The sequence below is a fragment of the Diadema setosum genome, chromosome 20, assembly GCF_964275005.1.
Source record: "Diadema setosum chromosome 20, eeDiaSeto1, whole genome shotgun sequence".
Lineage (NCBI taxonomy): Eukaryota > Metazoa > Echinodermata > Echinoidea > Diadematoida > Diadematidae > Diadema > Diadema setosum.
Window position 1 is genome coordinate 14,313,193 of NC_092704.1, and position 26,512 is coordinate 14,339,704.

The following is a 26,512-nucleotide window of genomic DNA, read 5'->3' on the forward strand; positions in this document are numbered from 1 at the left end:
AGAAATTACAAACAATGCAAAATAAACATAGTTACTGCATACTTGTATGATTTTTTTATTTTTTAAAATATAAAGCAACAAGAATCTGTATCACAGTATATTCCAACACTAAATTGGCAAAATATTAAAGACAGGATAAAATACCAGCATTGTCGCATCCTAATCTTGAACAGGTTTGTACTCCCTTATTTGAATCACCTGATCACACAGCAACCTGTTTAATGTGTAACATGGTGTGCTACCAAAACAGTCCACTGTTTGTTCCTCAGTACAAAAAACATTTTTTTTCTCAATATGGTCCAATGCTCTTTAATGTTACCCCTTCCCATCCAGATGCCTGGTTCATTGCCCCTTTTCAAGAAACACTGCAAACCATTACTACATGTATACAATATGATCTTAGTTTGCTAAGCTCGACAGAGGGTTTATCTGAATTTGTACCAATTTGATTTGTGTACTACTACACTGGAATCCATTTAGTGACCTTTGCAGTGTAGTTGTAAAGAACTTTGATTAGTAAATACTGTATATATTTTGTTGTTTTTTATTTTTGTAATGTTTGTTTTAATTTGAAAGTCTGTGTATACTATCAACAGGGCTTCCTTGTGAAAAGCAGGTCTGCTGGATATCAGCAGCAACTGAATGGAATGTCCCTGTTAAAATATGTTGATTGAATAAATAAATAAAGTGAAAGGGGTATGAAATTAATCAGATATGAATCAATAGGGAGGAGGGCGGAAGTTGAGACATGGCTAGATGTCAAAGCAGAGAACAATGAATGAAAACAAAACAAAAGAGTTTAATTTATAAAATAAATGTCAGCTTGAAATTCTGATTTAAACTTAAAAGGTATCATACAGGGGAGTGACAGCAAGAAAGAAAAAAAAAAGGATAAGGAAAAGAAAAAAAAAATTGAAAGAGAACTCCCACATTCACCCATTTCAAAGAGAGTATTATTAGCTAGTATAGGCCAAGCCATCACCTAACAATTTTGCAATCTTATTAGTACCAGCTAGACAGAAAGATCCGTCTGTCCAGAGGAGTCTTTTATTTTTTTGACATTATCACTCCCCTCCCGGAGGGGATCTCGTGAATCCAGACGCAGTCTCCGCGGAACATATCCCCAATGACCAGATACAAACCGATCTTTCGGTCAAATTATCAGCATGCACCGACGCACCTGGTATGAATACAATTCTGTGTATCTAGGTTGGTTGATTATAGCCCGACCAGACGCCGTCGCTATTTATACAGCAACTGGGCTGTGTAGTAGTTAGGCCTTTGCCTCCAGCAGGGTACTAGTATTCAGTGGCGGATCCTGGGGGAGCGCACCCCCTTTATTTTGTACCAAAACAAAAGAAATAAAAATGTTTGAATTCTTCTTCGTTTGTTCCAAATAAGTACAGACCGTCACTGGCATATTATCATACTTCTGCTTGTCATAGTACCCAGTAGACAGAATGATCCGTCCGTCTGGAGGATGAGTCTTTTATTTTTTTTTTTTTTTTTGGACGTTATCGCTCTCCTCTATGGGCCTCTGGAGACAGTAGGGGATCCGATCCGTGAAGCCAGACGCAGTCTCTGCGGAACATAATATCCCCAACGACCAGATACTGACCAATCTTTCGGTCATAAAGTACCCAGATGCAAAGTGCAAGTAAAAAGATCACTACAAATTCTTATCTGTGCTGCTAAAAAGCTTTATAAACCTGCTGCAACCCTGTTTGAAAATTTCTACTAACAGTTAGCAGAGACTCTGTGCTGATGGTGAGGTGCTACTTGGTGGTGAAGATCAGAGTTCTATATATAGATATATATATATATATATATATATTACTACGCATCTCCCTGATGTGTAGAATCTATTCAATTAAAGATTAACTGTTAGCTAAAATCTAGCCAGTGTCTTGGAGAGTCAACAGAAGCATTCCATATCACCACAGCACGGCTCAGAACGAATGGAGACAGTTTACGACACGAGAAAGTATCTCCAGCGTGCTGTGCTGTCGCGATTCGCGGCAGCGGCTGCGTGTAGTTACTCCAGCGTACTAGGCTACTAATGCACTTGTCAATTGAAGTCCCGGCCCATGGGTACCCGGGGATGGCCGGGACTTGCAACCAAGTTGGGCGGGGATTTCAGCATTTTTTTCGCCCGGGTGGGTCGGGAATAGACCGGGCTTTGTAGGGGGAAATTCACTTAATTTGCCCCGGTGGGCCGGGGATGTACCGGGGTGTTGTTGGGGGAAATTCACTTATTTTGCCCCGGTGGGTCGGGAATGGACCGGGGTTTGTCGGGGGAGATTCACTTATTTTGCCCCGGTGGGTGGGGAATAAACCGGGGTTTGTCGGGGGAAATTCGCTCCAACCAAATGGCTGCAGGCATTTGGGGCGGGAATTTTGGCCGGGATTGAGCCAGATTTTGCTTGAGAGTTGATTATGACTCGTACCATTTCCAGTACGGTAATGTGACCATAAATCATTTCGCTCGACTAGCAATTCCCCGCTATTGAGGACTCCGTAACGTTGCCCAAAAGTTGCGTAAACGCATGAATCACGTAAAGAGCCTAGCGCGAAACATGCGCGATTTGCGCATTTCATGAATTTTTCTGACGTGGAACCTTCGATCGTATTGTCCGCGGATGTGCGCCGGATCGGCGCTTTACGCGATTCCACGCGGGCGGGCTCGGTCACACTGCCCAAAAGTTGCGTAATCGCATAAATCACGTACCAGTAACTAAGAAATTTGGTTTTGTGTGCTTGTCCGTCGAGAATTTTACCATTTTCGCTGATTTACGCAATGAAAAATCACCGATGAATTGCGCAAGAACTACGGAAAGATCACGCAAAAATATAGCGCCACAATCATACGTGAGTTGTTAGTGATACATTAGTGATTCCTCGATCAGTATTTCGTGAGTATTTACCGTGTTCTGTTAGAGATACATAGGCCTACGCCAATATTTTTTTTTTTCAGTGATTTTCAGTGATACGTAGGTGTTTCAAGCGCGAAACATGCGTCATTATTTATAGTCTGCTTTTTTGTCAGTGGAGAGTCGTTGATGAACGCGATAGCGGCAACATTTTTGCGAACAATCGCTGATATTCCACGCATATTTCGCGCATTGTTCGCGTAAGAACCACGCAAATTACACAAAAATTACGTAAAACAACGCAAGTACTGCTTAAAATTTTTACGCGAAGCCGAGTTTTGAGCTCCTCAAAACATGGAACTGCGTAAATTGCCGATCCGGCGCACATCGGCTGACAACTACGAAGGTTCAAAATTGTATAGACAAACTCATGAAATGCGCAAATCGCGCATCGTATCGCGTAAAATAAGGCTCGAATTTCTTACGTGATTCATGCGTTTACGTGACTTTTGGGCAGTGTGACAGGTCCTCAAAAGCCAGGTTTTTGAGCAGCTCAAACTCGGCTTCGCTTAAAAGTTTACGCACTTCTAGGCAGTATTGCGCTGTTTTAGTTTTTACGTAATTTTTGCTTAGTTTGCGTTGTTCTTACGCGAACAACGCGCGAAATATGCGTGGAATATCAGTGATCGTTTGCGAAAATGTTGCCGCTATCACGTTTATGTGCGATTCATACGCAGTTAATTGTGATAAAGCGCAGATTATGCGTGATTTTCCGTGGACACAATCACGAATTCGCCCTATTTGGGGCCTTTGCGTGCCTATGCGCTGATTAGTGATTTTTGAGTGATATTTCCGTAGTTCTTGCGCAATTCATCGGTGATTTTCATCGCGTAAATCAGCGAAAATTCTCAACGGACAAGCACGCGCAAAACCAAATTTCTTGCGTGATTCACGCAAACTTACGCGACTTTTGGGCAGTGTGACCGGGCCTTGAGGGTCGGGACTTGGCCGGGGATTTCTATACAAATATGCCCGACTTGTCGGGGACTTGGCCGGGGATTTCTGCACAAATATTGCCCGGACTGTCGGGGAATTGGCCGGGGATTTCAACTTCAATTTTGCCCGGCCTGCCGGGGACTTAGCGGGGGATTTCCGTGAAAATTTTGCCCGACCTGTCGGAGACTTGGCCGGGACTTGGCCGGGTAGTGTAACATGCAAAATTGCAAGTAGGATGCAAGTCCCGGCCATCCCCGGGTACCCATGGGCCGGGACTACAATTGACAAGTGCATAACACTAACAGACTAAATAAGGCCAAGGGTTACCATAGCATGAATAGGTGGAATGGACTAGAGAGTATCTGTATCTGTATCTGTATGGTTTAGTCAGCAAAATGTCCAGGAAGACACATCCACGCTAACTTGTACGTTGTAGAGAGGCACTACGTGTGGATAGAGCGCGACTATATTGAAATTGCATCAAATTTTGCTTGAACAGGGACAATGATGGGCATTGAACCACTGCGTTGGGGAGTTGGTTCCAGTCTTTAACAGTCGTTATGAAGAAGGAAGAGTTATTAAACATCGTGTCGTATATAAAATATGGCTAAAAGTAGACAATACTTGCTCTCTAATTCACGGCTTCAGTCACCTTAATTCACGTCGCAGCCCCGCTAGTTGATGCTCTTGCACTCGCAGTCGACAGTGCCAGCAGGTTGCACGGCCAGCAGAGTACGGGAAGGGCCCAGCAAGCGAAGGAAGGGGCTGGACTAATTGCTGGAGTGGACTAGTCTATATATGAATGTGCCGCCCTGCCTGGCCCTGGATCGAACGGGGTCGGTGTACGTCGCCTCGTGCCGTGGGCAGTAGAACGTCAGAGCTGCTAAGAGCGTGCAACACAAGTCGCACTGCACATTGAAATCAATCATCGAGGGTCGCGATGGGGATCGTCCGATTTGTCGTAGTCTCAGTCCTAGCCTTTTGTCAAGGCCCTCTCGCTGTATGGTGAAGAGAGCCCAGCTGAGTGGGGTTGCGCGAGGATTTATTGGCGCGCTCGGCTGGGCTCGCTTCGCTCGCCCATTACAGCGAGAGGGCCTTGACAAAAGGCTATCTCAGTCCCAGACCACTCGCAATTGTTCAGTGTTAATTCATGTACCAGTACGTTCACAGTGGAAATAGGGGGTGCCCCCCACATATATTTTTGACTGAAAAAACCCATAAAAACAAACAAACAAACACACACACACACACATACACACACACGCACATACAACAAACACAAACACACAAGAAAACTCGTAACTTTTGAGGGTTTTCACAGGCCCATCAGACTCGAAATTCCCATTGAAAGAGGAAAGGGCAGGGATGGGTACATACGAGTCCACTGGGTGGGGAGTCACTGCTCTTGAACAACAGGGCTCCCTTGAAAAGCAGGTCTGCTGGCTATCAGCAGTAACTGAATGGAATGTCCCCGTTAAAATATGTTGAATAAATAAATAAAGGGAAGGGGGTATGAATCATGATATATTACATAATTCACCTTGAAGACTCTACATCTCCACCCCAACTCACGGAAACATCACAACAAACAAATCACACACACAAAGAAAACAATTAATGAACAGAGAAATACATGTGCATTTTTTACAAAAGTGTAAGATAGTCAATTTGTACCATTGCCATTTTTCTTGCTTTTTATCCATTCTTTTCATTGATTTTTCACTTCATCCTCTATCATCTCCTTCTAATCACCTTGTCCTTTTTCTTCTTCTCCCTTTTCGTCTTATTTTCCTTTTTCTTACCTCTTGTTTTCTTCCAGCAAAACATATCGGGTACTGCTGCTATTTTTTTACAAGATTTTGCAAACCCACAATCACACACTTACAAGCACACACACACACACACACACACACACACACACACACACATCATATACGTATTTCTTTCTTGTATCCTTTTTCTTTTCATTGTATTATGCTATATATATACATCACTTTAAAGGGGAATTAGATTTTTGCCCTGGGGATGGCTAGTACGGTAACTGATCAGTGGGAATCAGTGGGAATGCTGGGGGATGACTGTTCCGATCCTTGTGGGATTCATTTAAGAGTACATTATATATCTATTGTTGGGTGAAAGTTATTTGCTTCAGAACAGTCTCATATTCAAGAAATGTGCAGTTTAATGTTTCCAGGTTGGCATGCTTGTACAGCTAGTGACGGCGATCGTTAACGGGCCCTGGAAACATTAAACTGCACATTACTGGAATATGAGACCATATTCTGAAGCAAACAATTTTCACACAACAATAGATTTATAATGTACTCTTAAATGAATCCCGCAAGGATTGGAACAATCATCCCCAAGCATTCCCACTGATTCCCACTGATTAGTTACTAGCCATCCCCTTTAATGTGACGGTCTTTTGTGATTTATGGATAGATCTTTCCATAAAAAGAAAACTTAATACATCTGTATGTAGACGGCTTTGACATGATAAAAGCATTAGGCATGTAAGAAACATTATATTGCACACTGATATTAATGTGATGACTGGCTCAACAGTCCACAGAACTATTTATTTCATGCTGACAAGATGAAGTAATATATATAGTGACACATATCATTTCATAATTCATAAATTCATACTTTTATATTATTTGGTCACAGAAAATGAATGTGAGAAGATATGACAGACATTGATAGACAGAAATGGAACTTAACCCGTTCCTTACGGGAACCTAGTATACCAGGTTCCCGTGGGAGCAACTGATATACGGGAATCTGGTATACCAGGTTCCCAAAATGAAGACAAAAGTGCCTGCTTTAGTGGCCTAAATTCATGTTTCTTTGTGTTAAAATGCCCAGAAAAGTAGGTTTGATAAAAAGATCAGCGTTTATTTATCAGCATTTTTTATCCTTCTGTTTGAAAAAATGCTTATTTCACAGTATTATGTATCTTTTTCCTGATTTAGTTTTTCGCTTGTTCTGCCGTAAACTCGTACGAACATGTACATAGCGATCAAGGCTGAGATCAGTTAGATATCTGGGTTCGCTGACCCCAGTCACCTCATTCAGGTACCTGGTTTTGTGTAGAACAAAAGATTTTGTGAGCTCATTAGCGCACGCTCTATTCATAACTAGCACCCGTTCGATATTTCCATTGTTCACTGGCACATATTGACCGATTCTGTGACGCGCTATGTGTATTTTTGGCATGGGCGCAGCCATAGTGGGTGTATCAGCCGACCCCCCCTCCGCACTCCCCCACCCCTCTCCCTACATTAGCACGCGCGCAGAATGAAAAACTGCTTTAGCCAATAGGCGTCTCGTACTGAGTGCGCGAATGCTTGCTTAGTGCGCGAACCTTTGTTACAAGTGCGTGTAAACATGTTGCCCCGGGGTGGGGGAGAGCAGGGGGGGGTCGGCTGATACACCCACTATGGCTGCGCCCTGTGCCGTAAAGTGTCTGCTGCTCTCAACGAACCCGAATCGGTCAATAGTTGACCATGGAAAGGGGGATACAATGTACTGCTTGACTGCCTTCACACAGGTGGATTACCAACCTGTCTGCCTCTCTGTTGACGGGCAAAAAGAATCTTGTTTGGGGGCATTAAAGGCACTCAGAGAATTGCGGAAGAAAAGGGTTAATAAGTCAATTCAGATAAGATCCATTAAGACAGAAATTTAATCATGCATTAAAACAAAGGCCCTTAATTAACAAAAACAAAACAAAACAAAAAAGAAATCATTTCATTGTGTCAATGATCTCATAGGTTCATGTTTAATATCTATTTTTGCTTTACCCAACATCAAGAATTTCCACTCAGTTTGAGAAGTACTTGTACACATGCTTTTCAAACAGCCTAGCTGCAGGTCCAGCCTTAAACAGACTAGTACACTGTATTTTGACTCCTGGGAGCTATACCAAGCCACCTTTTCTGAGGTTTGTCTTATCAAAGAAAAAAAACAAACAAAAAACAAAACAAAACAAACAAACAAAAAGTCCTTTGTGTGTGAATATATACCCCATGATTACCTGCTATACATTCTTTTATGTTGGTGCACTAGTCCCAATTACTGATGCACTCTTTTGTTAAAGCTCCTGGGAACTACCTGTATAGTTAAGTGCATAACTCTGGTGCTGCAAAGCATGTCTTCTAAGGAGAGTGGGAGTTCTTTCTCGATCTGTAACACCACCCTGGCCTGATGACAAAACTGAGGTGTGTTCTATCTTACACTCAGTTAGCCACATGACATCTAGTCTACCACTGAAATGGCATCTTGTCTACAGTTCTAAAAAGTATTTGATCTTATATCCATCAAGTGTGATCCACATTTGGTATACAACTCAAAGAGATTTGCTCACTTTGTCATTCATAGTATCTGTGTCTATTACAGTGCTTCAGTAAAACATTCATTGTGATTAGATCCAACAAAGATCAGATTTTGTGGTTTCTGCAAATAATCAAATATGCTTACAACTCCTTCAATGATGAAGAAAAGCCATACAAAGCAGTCACATGATAACTATGACACACATTTAACCAGTTATATACACCACGCACTGACCTTCTGTGGGAATGTGATTCATACCAATTTGCCAGCAAATTGAGTTGTCCATTTTCAGCTATTTTCTCTTCGATTAATTTGTCTAGTACAAAAACATTTATACATCTGCATCAATGAATACACTATGAAGTAAGCCAAAATAGCACATACAAGGGTATGTATGCATGGTACACATTTATGATCACAGTCACTTCAAGAAAGGAGTTGTCACATGTAATTCCTGCCATCAATTGCTAAAGGATAAGTCACAAAATGTACATGTAGTAGAATTTCAGTTTTTTAAGTTTATCTATGAAGCCTCTGGCATAAAGATAGAGCATCCCATGATGCATCCAGGTTTTCAAGGGTTTAAAATTTTCACAGACTTGTGGCGAGAGTGACCAGTGGCTTTATGGTGGTAGTGAAATTCAATATGATTTCAGAGAGGTGAGGGACTACTGGTTCATGATGGGATGACTGCTGGTTTGTAGTAAGAAGAGGGATGACATATTTCTGGTGGCAGCTTCTTAATTTGTGGTGGCAGCAACAGCTGTTTTGCAATGGCAGTATTAAAGCACTTGTTTATGAGTTGGTTGTGGTTGTACACTGGTTTATTGTGGTTGTGACTGATGGGTTTGTGGCACAGCAATGCTCACTGGTCTGTAGTTGCAACAATCAATGGAAGTGATTACTGGTTTGTCTTTGTTGCAATTGCTGTCATGTGGACAGAGTGACCGATGGTTTGTGGTGCTATAATATTTGGTTTACTGTGGGAGGAATCACAATTTTCTAGCAACAGAACTAGTTCATTTACAGTGGCCATGAATACTGCTTTTAAATGGAAGTGGTTGATGGTTTGTGGTTAAAGGAATCATTGGTTTCCAGTGGCAGTCATCTCTGGTTGAACACCTTCCACCTCCATGCCTCAGACGTCTCCTGCACACTAAGTGGCAGGATAGGGTGCCAGCATTCTCTGCATGCTTTTGATTCTCGGCCAGAAACGCCTCAAGTGGTTGGATCATGTGCGTTAAATGGAACCAGGTCGCATCCCAAAGGACATGCTGTATGGAGAGCTATGCGAGGTGTCTCACCCCACAGGAAGATCATTCTTCGCTTCAAGGTTCTGTGCAAACACAGCATGAAGATATCAGACATCGACAAAACACCTGGGAAGGTGTACATGACAGTCCTCAGCCAGAGTGGAGAGGCACTGTCAGAGAGGGCATCAAGAGGGCTGAAGCAGCAAGAAACGTACAGTAGAACGACAAGAGAGTCAGGAGGAAGGCAAGGACAGCCTCAGCATTCAGTGCTAACAACTTCATCTGCTGCATGTGCTCCAGAGATTGTCATTCAAGAGTGGGACTATACAGCCACTCAAGGCAATGCAAACTTCTTGCCTAGTGTTTAACCACCGTCTCTCAAGATGAATGTGTAGCTAAACTTTTCTCTGCTTCTTTCTCCTTCACAATCTCCTTCTCTCCGCTCCGACCTCTGATCTCCGTCTTCCACACATGCACTCTCCCTCTCTCTCTCTCTCTGGGCGTGACCCTCTCCGCTGTTTCGTCTTCCCCTCGACAAGTTTCCTTATCAGGTATTATGTAGACAAACTCTCGCATGATTACTCACGAGCCTCCGCTCGCTATTCCTAGCATTGAAAGCCACTTAGTGTAATATTTCTCTCTTGTGGCCCATCCCCGGACACCGCTTGATAAGCACACGACTTCTTAGGCGGCCGCCGTAATGGGTAAAGATAAGGACACCCATTGATAATATTCGAACACAGTAGATCGCTGTCAAAAGTGACAAGTGATTTGTAACTTTCTTTAACTATATTGTTTCACCGCCTTCCGGAGAGGTGAGTCATTTCCCTGCTGAGATTGTGTATAAATAATGATTGCTGAATATTGTAAATCAGTCACTTGCTCAACGACTCGTCCACATGAAACTTCTTTGAATAAAAGCTGCAATATCTCATGTACTTCTTGCATACCCCGAGTCTCATTTTTCTCCAACTTCGAGTTTGATTAGTGAGAAGGTGTTGCTGTGTAAGTGTATACCTGCACTGCACTACGAACAATACATAAACACACATACATCTATCCTCACTAAGAATGGATGCCGAGGATCTCTGGTTTGTGGCGAAAGTGATAGCTTGTATGCTGTGGCACTGAATGCTCATTTGTAGTATAACAGTGTTTAATGGCTTGTGGTGGCTGTGATTACTCATTTGTGTTGTTGTTGTTGGTGGTGGTGGTGATCTCTGGTTTGTGGTCAGGATGTTGTGGTATTTGGTGGCAGTGCTCACAGGCTTGTAGTGCCAGAAAGTTATGGTTTGTGGTTGCAGTTGCAATAATCATTCTGTCATTCCAGTGAGGTATTCATTAGATTGCTAATAAGCCTTCTCATCATGCCATGAAAAACTTCATGTCTTTGTGACTGATTGACAATTTGTACTTTAAAGGACAAGTTCACCTTCATTAACATAAGGATTGAGAGAATGTAGAAATATTAGTAGAACACATCATTGAAAGTTTGAGGAAAATCGGACAGTCCGTTCAAAAGTTATGAATTTTTGAAGTTTTTGTGCAGTCACCGCTGGATGAGAAGACTACTGCAGTGTATGATGTCACATGTGTACAACACTATAAGGAAAATATAAAGAGAATTTCACAAAATTTCATCTTTTGAAAAAAGTACACATTCCCTTGACTCGTTTCTGACATATGTTATGGGTAATATTATTCCCATTGCCTTTAGAAAGAGGCAAGTCAAGAGCTCTTTTATTATGCGAAAAAAGTGAAAATATGTTGAATTTTCTTTACATTTTCTTTATACTATTGTACTCATATGACATCACGAGCCTTAGTAGTCTCCTCATCCAGTGGTTCCAACACAAAATTCATAACTTTTTCATTGATTGTCCAATTTACCTCAAACTTTCACTGATGTGTTCTACTAATATTGCTGCATTCTCTCAATCCTTATGTTTATGAAGGTGAACTTGTCCTTTAAGTTTAGCAGGCCTAATACCAAGATGCGACAGTCCATTTAAACAAGACCTGGCTTACATGTACTTCCACGGAATGTTTGGCCTATCATTCTTAATGAGGTAGTACTTGGTGTGTTTGTTTGTTTTGGGAGAGTTATGGGTTGTTTGTTTTGTTTTGTCTATTTTTCTTAGTTGTTTTATACAAAGTCTTGGCAGATATAAAACAGATTAAGACAGAAGCTCACAAAAGGAATGTCATGACATTTCAAGGTTTTCTGCTCCAAGATCTCACATGATTTCCTTCAATCTACAACACTATATTCCACCCATGTCTTGAGCATGGTTGTCTCAGTGGCCTCTCCCTTGAAAGTTTATCCAGACCTGGAGATGGATGGCCCACAGCCAATGCAAGCAGCATCTAGAGATCCTGATGTCAAAGACAGGTTGGGATGCCTCCTTGGTCCCTACTGTCTATCCATCGGCCCAAAACTGGCTTCTCCTCGAGTGGTTTGGCACAAAAGAATCGTTCACCAGTGACCTGGCATCAGGAACATCACTGTGGCTATTAACACAATTCCAAGGGCGACCAGAGGACAGGGCGTACCTCGGAGGACCTCTGCGGTCAATTGTCCTTGAAGAGAGTGCTCTTCATGTCACGTCTTGGAGGTCTGAGGGGCTGAGTGCTGGCCAGCATGCGTCTGGCATAGGGGTTCTCGTGCAGCCCAGCCTGCCTAAGGGCCTGTTCCAACTTCAGCCGGGGGTCTGCCATTACCTAACAAGGGTAGATTCACGGATGAAAAAAAAAAAATGTATCTATAACATCTTGGTGAACTGTATGGGCAAGCACTTTAAATGGTTCTATTCCACTTTGCTATTTCATTCGAGTAGTTTGCAGAGGAAGTTTATTTCAGCATCCGATGCTGTTGTACACTGTACTAGTTTGCAAGACATATGAAAATAACCTTTCTACATAGATGAGCTGCAACTGCACTGAATCGTACAGCATTAGTTAATAATACAGAATGACAGGTGAAATTTCAGAAGAGAATACAGAGCATAATATTTCAACTGTCACTTACAGCACAAGAAAGAAACAAAAAATGTATGACAAGACAATCTTACTGAATAAAGAAGAGCTTCCAGCAAAATGATAGCAAATGTCAATACCTCATCACTCCAATGTTTTTGTTTTTCTGAAACAAACACTTATGGCAGCCGTACATTGGGCTCTCTAAAACTTTTTTACAAATGTATACACAAATTTCGCTACAGGCATGCTGATTATTTTGTGTACAAATTGAAGGTGTCGTACCCTCACATACTGACATTCGAGCAACTTACGCTTTTATTTTGGTCTAATTTCCTTCAGTTCCACTTTAATAGACTTTGTTGTCTGTATGTCACTTCGACCCATCACAAGTATTTGGCTGGGTGCTTTCCTCTCCATGGGCTCAAACTACTACTTTGCATGGCCTGTAACATTACAACACTAGACTTCAACATCATTGATGATGATGATTACTACTAACTTTATGATTACGATAATAATAACTCTATTTCAATACTCATAATAAATCATTGCAGTCACCGTATACCCATGGTTACTCTTCAATTGAATAGAATTGGATTCAACTCCACTTTGTATAATCATTACAACTAGGAACACTGATAATTGATCTCACCTTGTCGGAGGGAAATGTCCTCATGTCAAAGAGAGGTCGTTGAATGTTTACATCCTGTTCAGCCCCGATCCCCATGCGAGCTTTGGACGCCTGTCCAGATAGGAAGAGTACATCTCAACTGTTAATCATTTCCTTCAAAGGTTCAAATGAGATGAGCAGTTGTCCTAGTGTATTATCTTGAATGAGACCCTTTACTTGTTTTGATACCAATTCATATACATTTCAGTTATTTATCTTTTTGTTTTTCAATTTATATTGGACTGCAGCTTTAATGATATGAACTTCATCTTGTTGCCTCTGGTATATGTTTGTACCCCACTAAAACTGAGTACTTAGGTAACCACAGAAAATTGTTACAAGTGACATATCTCTATAAGAGTATCTCTCTCGGTATACATATCATAGCTTCAATTAATTTATGACAACTTCACATTTTACAATTTCAGCTGAATTGCATTGATGACAATATCAGAAGCAATCACTTCTTTATTGCATAAATTATAATGAAGCAAAAACATCAATCTTTTGTAAAAATTTAAACAGCTTGTGTAAGAGAGGAGATTTAGTAAATGTCAATTCTTGCAAACATTGTCATTATTTCTTAAACTAATAAAAAATGTACTGTAATAGTCATTCATCATGTCAGTCTGCACTTTAAAGTTGTGCTATAGCTCAAATTTCGAAATGATTTCTTCTTTTTCTTTGCAAGAAAAGGTGAATTGTACAATGACAACAAATGATGTCTAACTCATACCGTGGTATCTTTCATCATGCGAACAGGATCACTCTCGACATGGACAGCAACCTAACAATTCAATGAGAAAGAGCACAAATTTGAGATCGGCATAATCTATCAGGGAAATGGACTCTTCTTTTTCTCTTCTTTTTTGTTTTGTTTTGTTTATGTGTCATCTTTTGTTTGTTTTTTCTTTCTTTCTTTTTTTTTTTTTTTTTTTTTGGGGGGGGGGGGGGGGGATTCCAGGGATTTGAACAGCTAGCATGCATGGTATTTAGAACAGTAGCAGTAGTGAGATCATATAGCACAGTGGATTTTTCATTGATACTCATGAAATACGCGTAAATAGTCAACCATCACATCCAGGCAATTATGATTGAATCCAGAAGTAAGCATACACAAATTATGTGAATCCCAAGGACAAATCCACACTGTATGAATACACTAAATCAAATCTAGAACACATATAAGTGATAACATGACCAACTTAGGACAAATACCATAAAAGTGAACTGTAGAAAAGTCACATAATATAGTCACTGTGGGACACATTCAAACAGTCATTGAATCCACAATGCTGATATTGCTTGCATCATATTTCTTGATTGCTCTGTCAATGTAATGACACGTCATGTACAAGTCATGAAAACAATATATTTGCCTCTTTTTTCTGCAAACGCGAAAGGTGAAGGAAGTATAATACATCATTTCACAATGGTCAAGAAGAAGAAAGTGAATTCTTTCACACATATTATCGCAAACATTGCATTTCAGCCTTTTCGTGCACAACACAGAGGGTATTTTGTGCAAGTACATTTTCCCCTTTCATCTCCTCCACCGCAAATTTAGAAAGATGCATAGAACATGTTATGGTTTGAAGCTCCTATGGCAAAAGTCACAATGCCAAAGGAGAGAGAAATAGCAAGACAGTGGTTGTTGGGGTTTTTTGTGGTTTGTTTGTTTGTTTGTTTTTTTTTTTGTTTTTTTAAATAAAAGCCTTGGTGCAATTTACAATTGAACAACTTACAAATAAAAAGTACCACCTTAATACATACGGCATTTTATGAATACTGTAAATAACAATGTAATAACAGCACTGTTTTTTTTTTCCCCAGGTGAAACAGGTAAAAATTCAGGGTACGGTTTATACACCATTATAGCTAATACCTCCAGTAACTGAAAGTGTGTGGACATTGTTCAATTTAATTTCCTTTTTGTTAGGGATTCTACCGTATATTTGCTTCTATTTTATGACACTATCAATCAAGACATTTTCTCCCCAAAATATTTCACTTGATTCAACCAACATGTCAGCAGTATTTCCACCCATTGCATGGCAGCATCCATGCTTGTTGGTGGACTGTCATTTTTTTTTTCCCCAACGGCTGGAAAAGGGGGTGCAGTTAATTCATGCATGCGGTTATACACTGTTATTTGTGATACAGGAAAACTTTGTTGGTGTATTCATCTTCTCTATCTGGATTGATTACCTGTTCCCTGAGCGCCTCCAGCCTTCTCTCTCTCTCCATCTCCTCCTCCTCCAGTCGCCTCTGATCCTCCTTCATCTTCTCAACTTTCAGCTGCTGGAGATGATCCCGGAAGGCAACTCTTTGTGAGAGAAAAAAAGATTGTGAAGGTAAAGGGGTACATGAGTGGAGAGTAGGACACTTCACATACAAAATCCTGATTTGAGCCTTGCTAAATAGATAGTGAAGAGTTAGGGAAGTCCTCATTCTTCAGGAAATAATTTTATGTTGAGACCTTGATTACAAAATGGGTGAAATAGACAAAAATAAATTGAATCAAACAGACAAAAAAAAATTAAAATAAATTCTAAACCAAATCTTTCGCATTCACTGGCAATAAGAAGAAAAAAAAAATCAGACACACACACACACACATCAAATGAGAAATGAGAAACTGATGACAAAATTTTGTTATCAAATACAGGAAAACACAATGAACACATTAAATTGAAGCACAATATACAATAATTGGGACCATTAGCCATTAACAAGTAGTTTCTAGATGATTCCTACAGCTACACATGTACAAATTTAGAGTACGTATTCCACAATCACTCTGAAGATACACTTCTGAATAATTCATGGCTGTACACTTTGCAATGGTCATCTTGCACTATGAGAACCTAAAAAATCATAAAGATAACACAACAGGTATGGTTATCAATGCTATACTGCATTTTCAGTGGACATGTCAACATTGCAAGTCACAGACACCTTGGAAAAATTTATGCAAGATGATCTGAAAAGGCTGGTATTCTGACAAGACAATGGCTTTTGGATTTAAAACAAAGTGATACATACCCAAGCAGATATATTAATTCCTAATAGCTTCAACCAAGAGTCAGTTAGCATTCAAATCTATGGCCTCAGCCTGACAATATCTGACATGACTTGAGAAAAACTGGTTCTGAACAGTGAAAGAGCTAGGGCATAAGGGCTGCTACTGTAAAATTACAATCCAGTTGTTGATTGGCAGTGGACATACCTTTCTTTGTCACGGGCAGCTTGCACTGCCATCGCCTTCCTCAGCTCTGCTAATCTCTCCCTCTTCCTGGCCTCTTCAGCTTCATGCTCCTTTCGTAGTTGTTCCTTGTATACATTAATCTGAGAGGGAGAAAGTATAAGTTTCAATAGATATTCAATTTTGTCTGTTTCTTCTTTGTTACGTAAAAGATGCCTAGAGTCTTAAGATCTCTTCTTTCTTGTTTGTTTTTCACTTTATTGCACTTCCAGATCTCTCCGAAATATGCTGCCAATGGCAGTCAGTTGCCTCTATTCCTGTTAACCCGACTGTTACATGATTGTAGATAGCATGACAAAGAATGAGGGGGAAACTCTATGAAACAAAGCAAAGCAAAATGTGAGCTCTTGAGATGGTATGCAACTTTACTTTGTACTGCCTGCAGAAAACTGTGTTAAAACCCCACTTACGATACTAGATACTTTAACCCGTTGAGGACGAGTCCCGAGTATACTCGGGCAGGTGTCTATGGGAAATGCGTGTTGTAGCAAAATCAAACCGTCCTCAACGGGTTAAAAAATGTATGAGCCACATATTTGGGCACTTGAGTGCAGCAAATTCATCTGGCAAAATTTGTCACATTTGATGTAACTCTAGCTCTCATCTACCACTGAATACTTACAACTTACACATTCTTCTGTGTGAAGAATACTTGCACAGATTCAAGCCCTAAAAAGGGACTCCGTATTAGCAGTGGCCTGGTGGCCCCGGGCCACTACAAATTAATGACGGGTCACCAAATTTCCATGAAGGTTGCCTTTATGTGGCCAGATTGGACAGTTAAGATTCTAAATGAATTTTAATATTTCCTTTTATTTCAGGCAATTTTTTGCCTGAAATATTCTTATATCTTTCATTTTTGCCACCAAAATGTCAAACTTAAAGATATTAGTGTCCAAAACGGGCCTAAACAGGCCACCAGAAAAAAAAGAAGATTAGCGTTGAGCCCTACTTATCATCTTCTCACCTTCTCTTTCTCTGCCGCCCTCTTCTTCTCCTCCTTCTGCTTCTCCAGCTCCAGCTCACGCTGTGCGCTGCGCAGCCGCTGGACCTCTAGCTCCGCCTCGATGCGCATGGCCTCCAGTTTCTGCTCCCGCCACAGTTCCACCTTCTCGTAGAGTTCCTGCCGGATCTCCTCCTGCCGCTGCTTGTCGATGGCCGCCGCCCGCTGCAGCTCGTCCGCCAGGCAGGCGTCGGCAAAGGTGGCCGCCCCCCTCTCATACAGCTCCTGCTTATCCCGGGCCCAGCTGTTGATGAGGGTGTGCCGCAGCTGGTTGTAGTAGCGGTGGTTTATCATCCAGTCCTCGTGTGCCACCTACGTGTAAAGAGTGCATTGGAAAACCAAGTGAAAATAAAAGCGCACAGAAAAATGCAACACATTTGTGTGACTGTGTGTGTGTGTGTGTGTGTGTGTGTGTGTGTGTGTGTGTGTGTGTTTTATACATTCTCTAAACACTGCAAATGTAACATTTGCAATGCATTTCTAGGTTTCTCTTTCCTGTTTTTAATTTTGTTGTCAAGTTTTCTTTTTCTTCCCTAGCTAGTCCTCAAAGTACAATGTTTCACATTATGTACATCAACCTTATATTATTTCTCACTCATATCAGTGCTGTAAACTTGCTGTTGTCAGTATCCAGGATTTCTCATGGATTTCTGTATTCCTCTTTCCACTCTTTCCATTCTGTGTATTTGTTATTACTAATTCATCATTTTGCATCACATAACGTCTGCCTTCAACAAGTCTGAAAAAGTCAAGTGTAACTTCAAAATCTTTTTATGCTACTGGAGTTAGCTCAATTCACAATGTCACACACCCTAGTATATTGCAAAAAAACTTAATTCTTAACACTAAGGAAAAGAGGTCTGTCTTGCACAAAAATACATTACATTTATCACATGTGGTGAATTTCAACTGAATTGCTTTACAACTGAGAGAGAAGTAACATACCAATTCCACCCTGGATTTCTTAGGAAACTGTTTCTTCAGCCTGTCAATGTACAGCATTCGTCTGTTCTGCATATCTCTTGGGTACATTTCCACAATACTAGTGAAGATCAAATGGTCGTCCCTTGTCCAGCCACCAAAGGATAATCTGCAAATCAAGAGCACTTATACAGTCTTTCCTCTGTGTTTCCATGGGAAAAACATTAGTATGCACATATTCAAGTCTTTGATATGAAGTAAGGGTAGGAGTAAAGCTTGGGATGGTTCTTATTGATAGTTGTGACAGTATAATGTCAAAGTACATGCAGAGATTTGTAGAAAAGAAAGAAATTTGCCCTTAATTCAAGACCTACCTCCATCTCTGAACTATTCTGATCATGTAGTTATGATACACAATATTTTTTTTTCCACAAAAGTTCATGGGAGAAAAATGTGTGATACTGGTCTTTCACATTTTTATGATATTATGAAGCCTTAGATATGGTGCCCCCAAATTTCTTGAAAGGAAATAAAAGGCGTATGACAAGCTTTATATAATGGCAGCTACAAGGGATGAAAACACAGATCAGTGACTTTAAATGAAAGATTCAGGACATTGGCATAAATGGAAATCATCTGCATGGGAGTTACAACTCATGGATATAAAGATCTCTTGTCACTATTTGTGAGTGAGGGGCAGACACCTCAGTGTGTTGGTCTGCCTACATATGTCCTTGAAAATTGGGCGAAACGTATCAGCCCCTTAAAGTTCATCCTAGGATACTTGTAATAGTCAATAGAAAGTATCCTCCATAAGAGGAAAAGAAGAAAGAGAAAACGAAGAGAGACCAGAGGAAGGAAGAGGAGGATAAGGAAGAGCTTGAGGAACAGGAGGAAGGAGGAGTAGGAAGATGACAAGGAGGAGGAGGAGGAGGAGGAGGGTGAGAAGGAGGAGGAGTAGGAGGATTTCTTACCCAATTGTACCAGCATGCCTCCTGTCAAGCTCCCTCAACTTCTCCAGGTACTTCTCGTCAAGCAGGAGAAATTCCTGGAGAACTGACTCCATCAGCTCTAAGTCAGGGCACTCTAACATCTCAGCCTCCACCGGGATCCCCTCCACGACGTGCTTCTCTGTGCCTGGTGGAGGTCATGCACTATGATGAGTGTCATACCAAGCTATTTCTCCTTCCCTTCTCTGCTTTGATATCTACCCTTTTCTTCCCATATTCATCATGTAAAGCAAGTCCTATGATTTTTTTTTTTTTTTTTAAGCTCTCGTCATCCTTTTTCAAAGGTGATTTGCTGAAAATCCTGATCTCATCATTAATGACTAGGGAATACTTTTGCCAGGGACTCTCTCATTGTCAGACTCAAGTGGGCTGTCTACCTTACTGTATGTGGGGGGGGGGGGGGGGTGGCGATGAGACAACAACAACAACAGCAACAAAAGCTTGACATGTTCCAGCTCAGTACATGAAGACATAAATTATTACTTTTTATCGATCACAACAGTGCACACTCACCCTAAGATCTAAAAAAAAAAAAATGTTGGCCATACATTTCACGCATACCCACAATCATATAACACATCATTTTTTCCCTCATCACTCCACAACACAATAACACAATTTATGCTCAGATGCTAACTGACCATTGGTCAAAGACACTACTCACCCTGGAGGACGTGTTGGAGGAAGCCTGACTCCAGCTCACTCTCCAGGGACCACTGCTCGTGGCTGAGCCGCTTCATCACCTCCTCCTGCTGCTCCTTCACACTCTCCACCACCTTGCAGACCTCCGTGTGGTCCTCCTCCAGAGCCTCCTCTCCCCGATCCAGCCGGGACTTGTTACGGGCCAGCCACACCTTCAGATCATCCTGGAATTTGACAATTAAATCAGTCCGTCAGATGAACTTTCAACGTGTACACACTAAAACCAATTCATCTGATAAAGCATGTATGATGACCCATGAGAATGCACAACAAAATATTTTCAAGACAACTCAGAAAGCTGACCTACATTTAAATACATAAAAACCTTGTGATATAATAAAATGTGTATGAAATAGAATGAATACATATATATGCACAGACAATGTTTACCTAGGTGTCTGTTTTAATATTTCTGTACTCTGAATAGTCCCCTAAAAGTGGAAGAACACACAAAATTTCAAAAAATGATGGAAGTGTCATACATTGATATATGAAAAAAAAAATTACAATAAATCTTGCACAATGCATGATATCTTACTCATTTACACAGAATCAAAGATTTTTCTTCTTTTTTCAGGAGGCTATATATGTATACATTGTACTATGAAGATTGAGCCTTAAGGATGACTTCCGATTATAGGTGAAAGCCAAGTAAACTTGATTGTAGTATGTAAGTAAAGAACCCTGACATGCCACCTCCATAACTGTCCCACAAACAAAGATATAACAGACATTTCTGTTTGTACATTCAAGTTGCCAGTGATAATTCACCAATAAGATTTATGACTATATTCTACACATCAATGCACTGCGATATTTTGCAAATAAGATCTACCTGTATTTAAAAAAACAAGAAATTGACACATATAAATTTCTGTTTCAGACATGATGACAGAACTTTACGATACTTATAAAGTACTGTTTTTATGTCAGTGAGATGTATCACCTTGTTTGGCATATGAGCAAACAAAGAAAAAGTCTTGAAAACTTGAGATCAATCTTCTTTCCTATGGGCCCAAAGAGTAACTGCAACATACTGTAAAACATGAAAATTTCACGCAATGAAATTTGCACGAATTGGAGCTGACAACCATTTTTGCAGCATGAATTTTAAGAGTTGCCTCTTTTCACAATCAATGCATATTGCATAGACCAGAGCTTTTGCATTCATTTCAATTTTGCAAATCTTGGCTCTCGCAAAATTAGCAAAATTAAAATGCAAGCAAACATTCCTTGTTTTACAGTACCACTCACCCTCAGGGTCCAGATGGGTTCAGCTGTGGCCTTGCGAAATTTCTCGAGCTCCTCCTCAAGCTGCATCTTGTAGTCTTCTGCCTCCAGCATGAACATGGTGATGGAGGATCCCTCGGAGGAGCCTTCCAGGATGGCATTCTCCTGATCCCTCTCCAGCCGATGCCTCTGGCTGTCAAGACGACCCAGCTCCCGCTGCCACACCGTGCGATGCTGCTTCAGCAGGGTGGTCTCCTTGCTCACCTTGGAGAACTCCCGCAGCTTGTTCATCTTGAGCAGGGAGCAGTTGCCCTTGATGCGGCGCTCCAATGTCTGTGCCTTCATCTGGTCGTAATCAACCTTCTGGTAGCGAGTGCTGCCAAGACCAGCTTTCATCCGGATCAGGAGTTTATCTGTAATGAAGAGGTGGAATATTTCTTGTATCGGTACCTCTCTTCATTTACATGGTGCATTTCTACATTCCTTTCTTATTCACAGAATTAATATATTGGGTGCATCAAAATGTCACCTCAGGGATTAAAAACACAAAATTCATCATCGGGGTTGGGGTATTTCATGAAAATCAATCATACAAGAGTATACAGTATTATAAAGATCAAAACAAATGTCTGAACCATCATGTAAACAGTATTTTTCTCATTTCTTTTAATTCAGAGAAATCGAATGCCGGAAAGCATCAATACAAACGTTCGAGTCGTTGCTCCAAACAAACTCAGGTATGCTGCCTGCACAATCTAGAAGTGAAGTTAGTCATCTAAGATATTATGCAAACAGGACTCAATGCCAGAGATGAAAGGGGTGGAAAGATTAAAGGCAAGGTGTGTGTATGTCTGTCAGTCTGTCTGTCTGTGGTCATGTGTGATTTATGAACTGTACTTCTCATCTAACTTTTTAACTTGCCATAAATCATTTTACACATCAATGTTTTGCTCCCGGTTACCTGACAGATTTGTCGCATATTAGATGGCTAACTTCAATGTGAAGGCAGTGTTTGCTGAGATCACTCGCGAAGAGCGAGTTGTTTTGAGCAACAACATGAAAGTCAGTGAACATCGATATCAACACTTCCCGATGACTGATTTGGTTCAGATTTAAGTGAGTGATTAAAAATAAGCTATTTAGCATATATCCAGGAATTTGGGGGCAATTGGGTTCAGTAGAATTCAAGATATCTACATGGATACGAAAGTACATTAACCGTGATAAGGGTTCTGACAATAAGTCTGCTAATAAATGAATCATACTGAATGATAACTCTGAGTTTTACATGGTAGCATACACACAGTACCTGCTTCATCGGCTCGTCCAGTTTCCTTTGATCCACTCCTATGTACTGTGAGAAAAGATCTGTAGTCCCTCCCCGTCATGGCTGGAGATGATCAGACTCCTACATCCACACAATATTTATTTCTTGACTCTACTCTAGTCTAGATATAGAAAAAAAAAAGAGAGTAAAATACACAAAGTCAAAGATCTCAAGACAATCTTGTGTCATTCTCAGCTCATTTCAGAGGAGGCAGTAGACGTCTACTAGACCCTAATTGATGAACTAATAAAGAAAAGGCAATGGAGAGCAACCACTAGTTCATATATCTATTCTAGACAATGATTGGACTCTAAATGTGCTGATCAACTGCTAATAGTGCAAATATTAAAATTTGAATTTAGATCTATGGCTTACAATGTTAAATTTACTGGTGCTAGTGTGTATATACTTTTGCACCTTGTCAAATGATTTCCTAACATGCACAAACTCATCCTAGTTATTCATTAACCTAAAATACTCTCTCTCTTATCTTCCTTTATGAATATGATGCGAGTTTGTCTTCTTTCTTTCCTTCGAATATTTTTTTTTTTTTGCTTTAAGTGTGCTTTCTACTTTGTAATCCTTTTGCTTCATTCTTTTCAAGGTTTATCTTTTTAGTATGTTTTCATTCATTTCCTCCTGCCCTTTTCTTATTCTTTCTTTTTATATTCTTTCACCCTTGGCCTTGTCTTATAACCACATTTTTCACAATCCTCTTTCTCACACACACACACACACACACACACACACACACACAACATGAACAACAACCCCATACCTCAACCACTCGCTACCACAAGACTCAGTACTTGTTACAAGCTGAGGGAAAGGCAGAAAAACAGGTTTATCTTTTTAAAGACACCATAGAAGAACTTGATGTAATCGCTATGAGAGCGCTGCATTCATATCAATCGCAGCATTTGCTGCTGTGCCATGAAAGTGTTTTGTACACCATGCTCTGCGCTGTCTGCTCCCGTGTATGTGCAATGGTGATACCACACAGTGACTGAAAATGATAATCAAAATTCAAATATTTTGTTTTTTCTAAGTAAACTTATTCCAAACAGGATAAGGTATCACTCAGCCCGTCAGTCGCTTGACCGGACAAGTATGTCTAATTCCGCGAAACACTTCTCATTTATAAAAATGACATTTGCTGGATCAGTTTAAAAAAAAAAACTGACCCAGCAAATGTCATTCTCGAATATAGATGAGAAGTTTTTCACGGAATTAGACATATGGTAACCCTACTAGATATCGACCGCCCTTATTTAAACCGACCGCGTAGTATTGGCGCACAGAACGCTTAGTACGCACTTCACTGCGCGCAGAGCACATAAAAATGGATTGGCTTTGACTGTTGATGAGGATGTGTGGGAAAACGCAAAAATTCAACGTTCATTAATGGTTTTAATCAAGGACAAAATTTTGAATGAATATTTTCATCGAATCGTAATGTTATGGAAGTTTCTGAAAAGCTTTGTACAACACGGTGTTCAATACAACTCAGTTTGAGTGCATTGTCAATGCAAAAACAGCAGTCGATCTCATACGGAGCGTTACCGCGGGGAGCTGAAACGAGGCCACGCAAGTTCGACGGCGATATTTTTGCACTGAAACTTCGAATCGAAAAGGGAACAACGTCATTTGATAGTGCTGGACTTTCTCAATCACGTAGGTCAAGTTTTTATGTGAATTTCAATGTTAAATATTCTTATCAAGCAAATAAAGATTAGGCGGTCGATGTGTAGGTCCAACCATATGGGCATAGAAACTACTAGTAGTAGTACTGTACTTGTCCACGTCCGGTCAAGTCAGTCGCGTATCGTATCAGAGACTTATTTCTATGTTTGATTTTCTGACTTGTGTTTGATCTCTGGACTCTACTTTGTTGCAAGAGGGCCCTAATCCCCCCCCCCCCCCCTAAGGCCTAAATTCACACAGCTCAGTAGCTGGCTGGTCTGCAGTTTGGTAGGGCCTACGCACAGAATCTATGCGCTCTTTAAAGGGAAGGTAAACCCAAAGAGCAATGTGGATTGAGTGAAAGCAGCAACATTAGTAGAACACATCAGTAAAAGTTTGAGAAAATCGGACAATCGATGCAAAAGTTATGAATTTTTAAAGTTTTGGTGTTGGAACCGCTGGATGAGGAGACTACTAGAGGATGTGACGTATGAGTGGACAACAATACAAAGAAAATATAAAGGATATTCAACAAAAATTCACTTTTCTAGAATTATGAAAGAGCAGTGGACCAACCGCTTTCAGAAAGCAGGGGGAATAATTGCTACCCTTAACATATGTCAATATCAAGTTGATGGAATTTGTAATTTTCATGGAAAATGGATTTTTGTAGTATTTTCTTTATATTTTCTTGATATTGTAGTCCACTCATACGTCATAACCTCTAGTAGTCTCCTCATCCAGCGGTTCCAACACCAAAACTTTAAAAATTCATAACTTTTGCATCGATTGTCCGATTTTCTTCAAACTTTCACTGATGTGTTCTACTAATGTTGCTGCTTTCACTCAATCCACATTGTTCTTGGGGTTTATCTTCCCTTTAATATGAGTGATTATGATAGACTCACTACCACACATTTTTCTCTTTACATGGGACTGATGATTGGACTGACATCTACGAGTCGCGAGACGTATATATATACGGGTATACGGGTAAATTAACGGGCCTTGTTGTCAAAAAAAGGACCAAGATAATTATAACTGTTTAAAACCGTCCAAGTAATATGATAGATAAAAACAGAGTTCGCAAGACCACGGCAATATAATGGCTTTACTGTCACTCGACACTCACCTAGCGTTGCTTGTTGTCAAGGGATGGCACGATCGCTGATCGCATGCAAATTAGATCATGCTCATTAATATTCATAAGGTAACCCGCAAACCGGGGGGGGGGGGGGGGGGGTGGGACAACAGAAAAAAAAAAATAGGAAAACCAAGGAGGTTTGACAATCTAACACAAGATTTTGCTTTCTTTCTTTCTTCTTCTTTGTTTTTTTCTTCTGTTTCTTTTTATAGCATTGAAGATAAATGCATATTGATATGTACCCTCGTAGGAAAATATATAATGTTAGACAGATAAAATAATACAGATATGCAATTAGTGTGTATTTTACTTCTCTTTTCCTGTGTGTTTTTTAATTGTTTATGTTTAGTACCGTATGTATAGAATTGTGTGTATGTGACAAATTTTGACCTTAAAATACATTCTCATGGATTCAGAAGAAAGATTACTGTAAGATTATATAATGGAGTCTATCCTAATGGCAATCTGTCCATAAACCTGCACAGCTCTGAGCATTTACTGTAGTGTTCAGATGTTGAGTAGAAGTGCAAAAATGACTGCAGAAAGAGATAAATGCACAAGAAGTTACTCTCCGGCACACTGTTGGTCCCATCTAATTTGTATTTTGCAGACTAATGTCTATACATGTATGTAGTAGATGTGCATAATTCAACCTAGGTGAGTTTAAGTATTTAAATAAATATGATAATTCAGAGTTATATCCTTGATTTTTTTCCTATGATATCTGGCTATAAGCAGATATAAAACCTTTTTTTTTTTCAATCAAACAAGGAGGAGGAGGCTACTTAGATTAGCTTTCTTACTGGAGTTTATACCAACTGTCATACATGTTAGTGTCAATGTTAAGCTGGTCTTCCATGGGGTCCAGTTGGATGTGAGGTGGGACCACTTCACCGGGTTAAACACCCTGCTCTTTGCGATGGATGAATGAAGCGGGATCTTTTACGTTCATGAGTTGTGACTCTCTCATACACGGGACCTCCATTTTATGTCCTATCCGAAGGGTCAGAGTGTTTTGCCTCTTGTTAGAGGGGACGGTATGCTTAATACACACAATATTGCTCAGTCCAGACTCGGGTTCGAACCCGGGCCGGGCCGCGTGATCGTGAGGCAGACGCGCT

At 40.4% G+C, this 26,512-nt stretch overlaps 1 protein-coding gene across 1 annotated transcript; it reads right to left on the reverse strand.

The window, feature by feature from the left end:
- Window positions 1-11,893: 11,893 nt before the first annotated feature.
- On the reverse strand, window positions 11,894-25,406 carry LOC140243866 (coiled-coil domain-containing protein 148-like). The gene is made up of 12 exons (XM_072323539.1): window positions 25,380-25,406; window positions 22,547-22,685; window positions 21,262-21,650; window positions 19,970-20,171; window positions 19,270-19,432; window positions 18,320-18,464; window positions 17,339-17,686; window positions 16,336-16,454; window positions 15,315-15,432; window positions 13,843-13,893; window positions 13,089-13,178; window positions 11,894-12,178 (listed from the first exon to the last, which is right to left on the reverse strand). The coding sequence occupies exons 2-12, from the start codon at window positions 22,623-22,625 to the stop codon at window positions 12,029-12,031; spliced, it is 1,854 nt and encodes a 617-aa protein (XP_072179640.1). The 5' UTR covers window positions 22,626-22,685; window positions 25,380-25,406; the 3' UTR covers window positions 11,894-12,028.
- Window positions 25,407-26,512: the final 1,106 nt, after the last annotated feature.

What these genes read in the sequence shown, in the direction of transcription:
- LOC140243866 (XM_072323539.1), bottom strand. Translation starts at nt 22,625, where the DNA reads ATGACGGGGAGGGACTACAGATCTTTTCTCACAGTACATAGGAGTGGA. An exon ending in TGGACGAGCCGATGAAGCAG is followed by an intron (nt 21,651 to 22,546) that starts GTACTGTGTGTA and finishes TCTTCATTACAG; the next exon opens with ATAAACTCCTGATCCGGATG. An exon ending in AGAAATCCAGGGTGGAATTG is followed by an intron (nt 17,687 to 18,319) that starts GTATGTTACTTC and finishes CTTTACACGTAG; the next exon opens with GTGGCACACGAGGACTGGAT.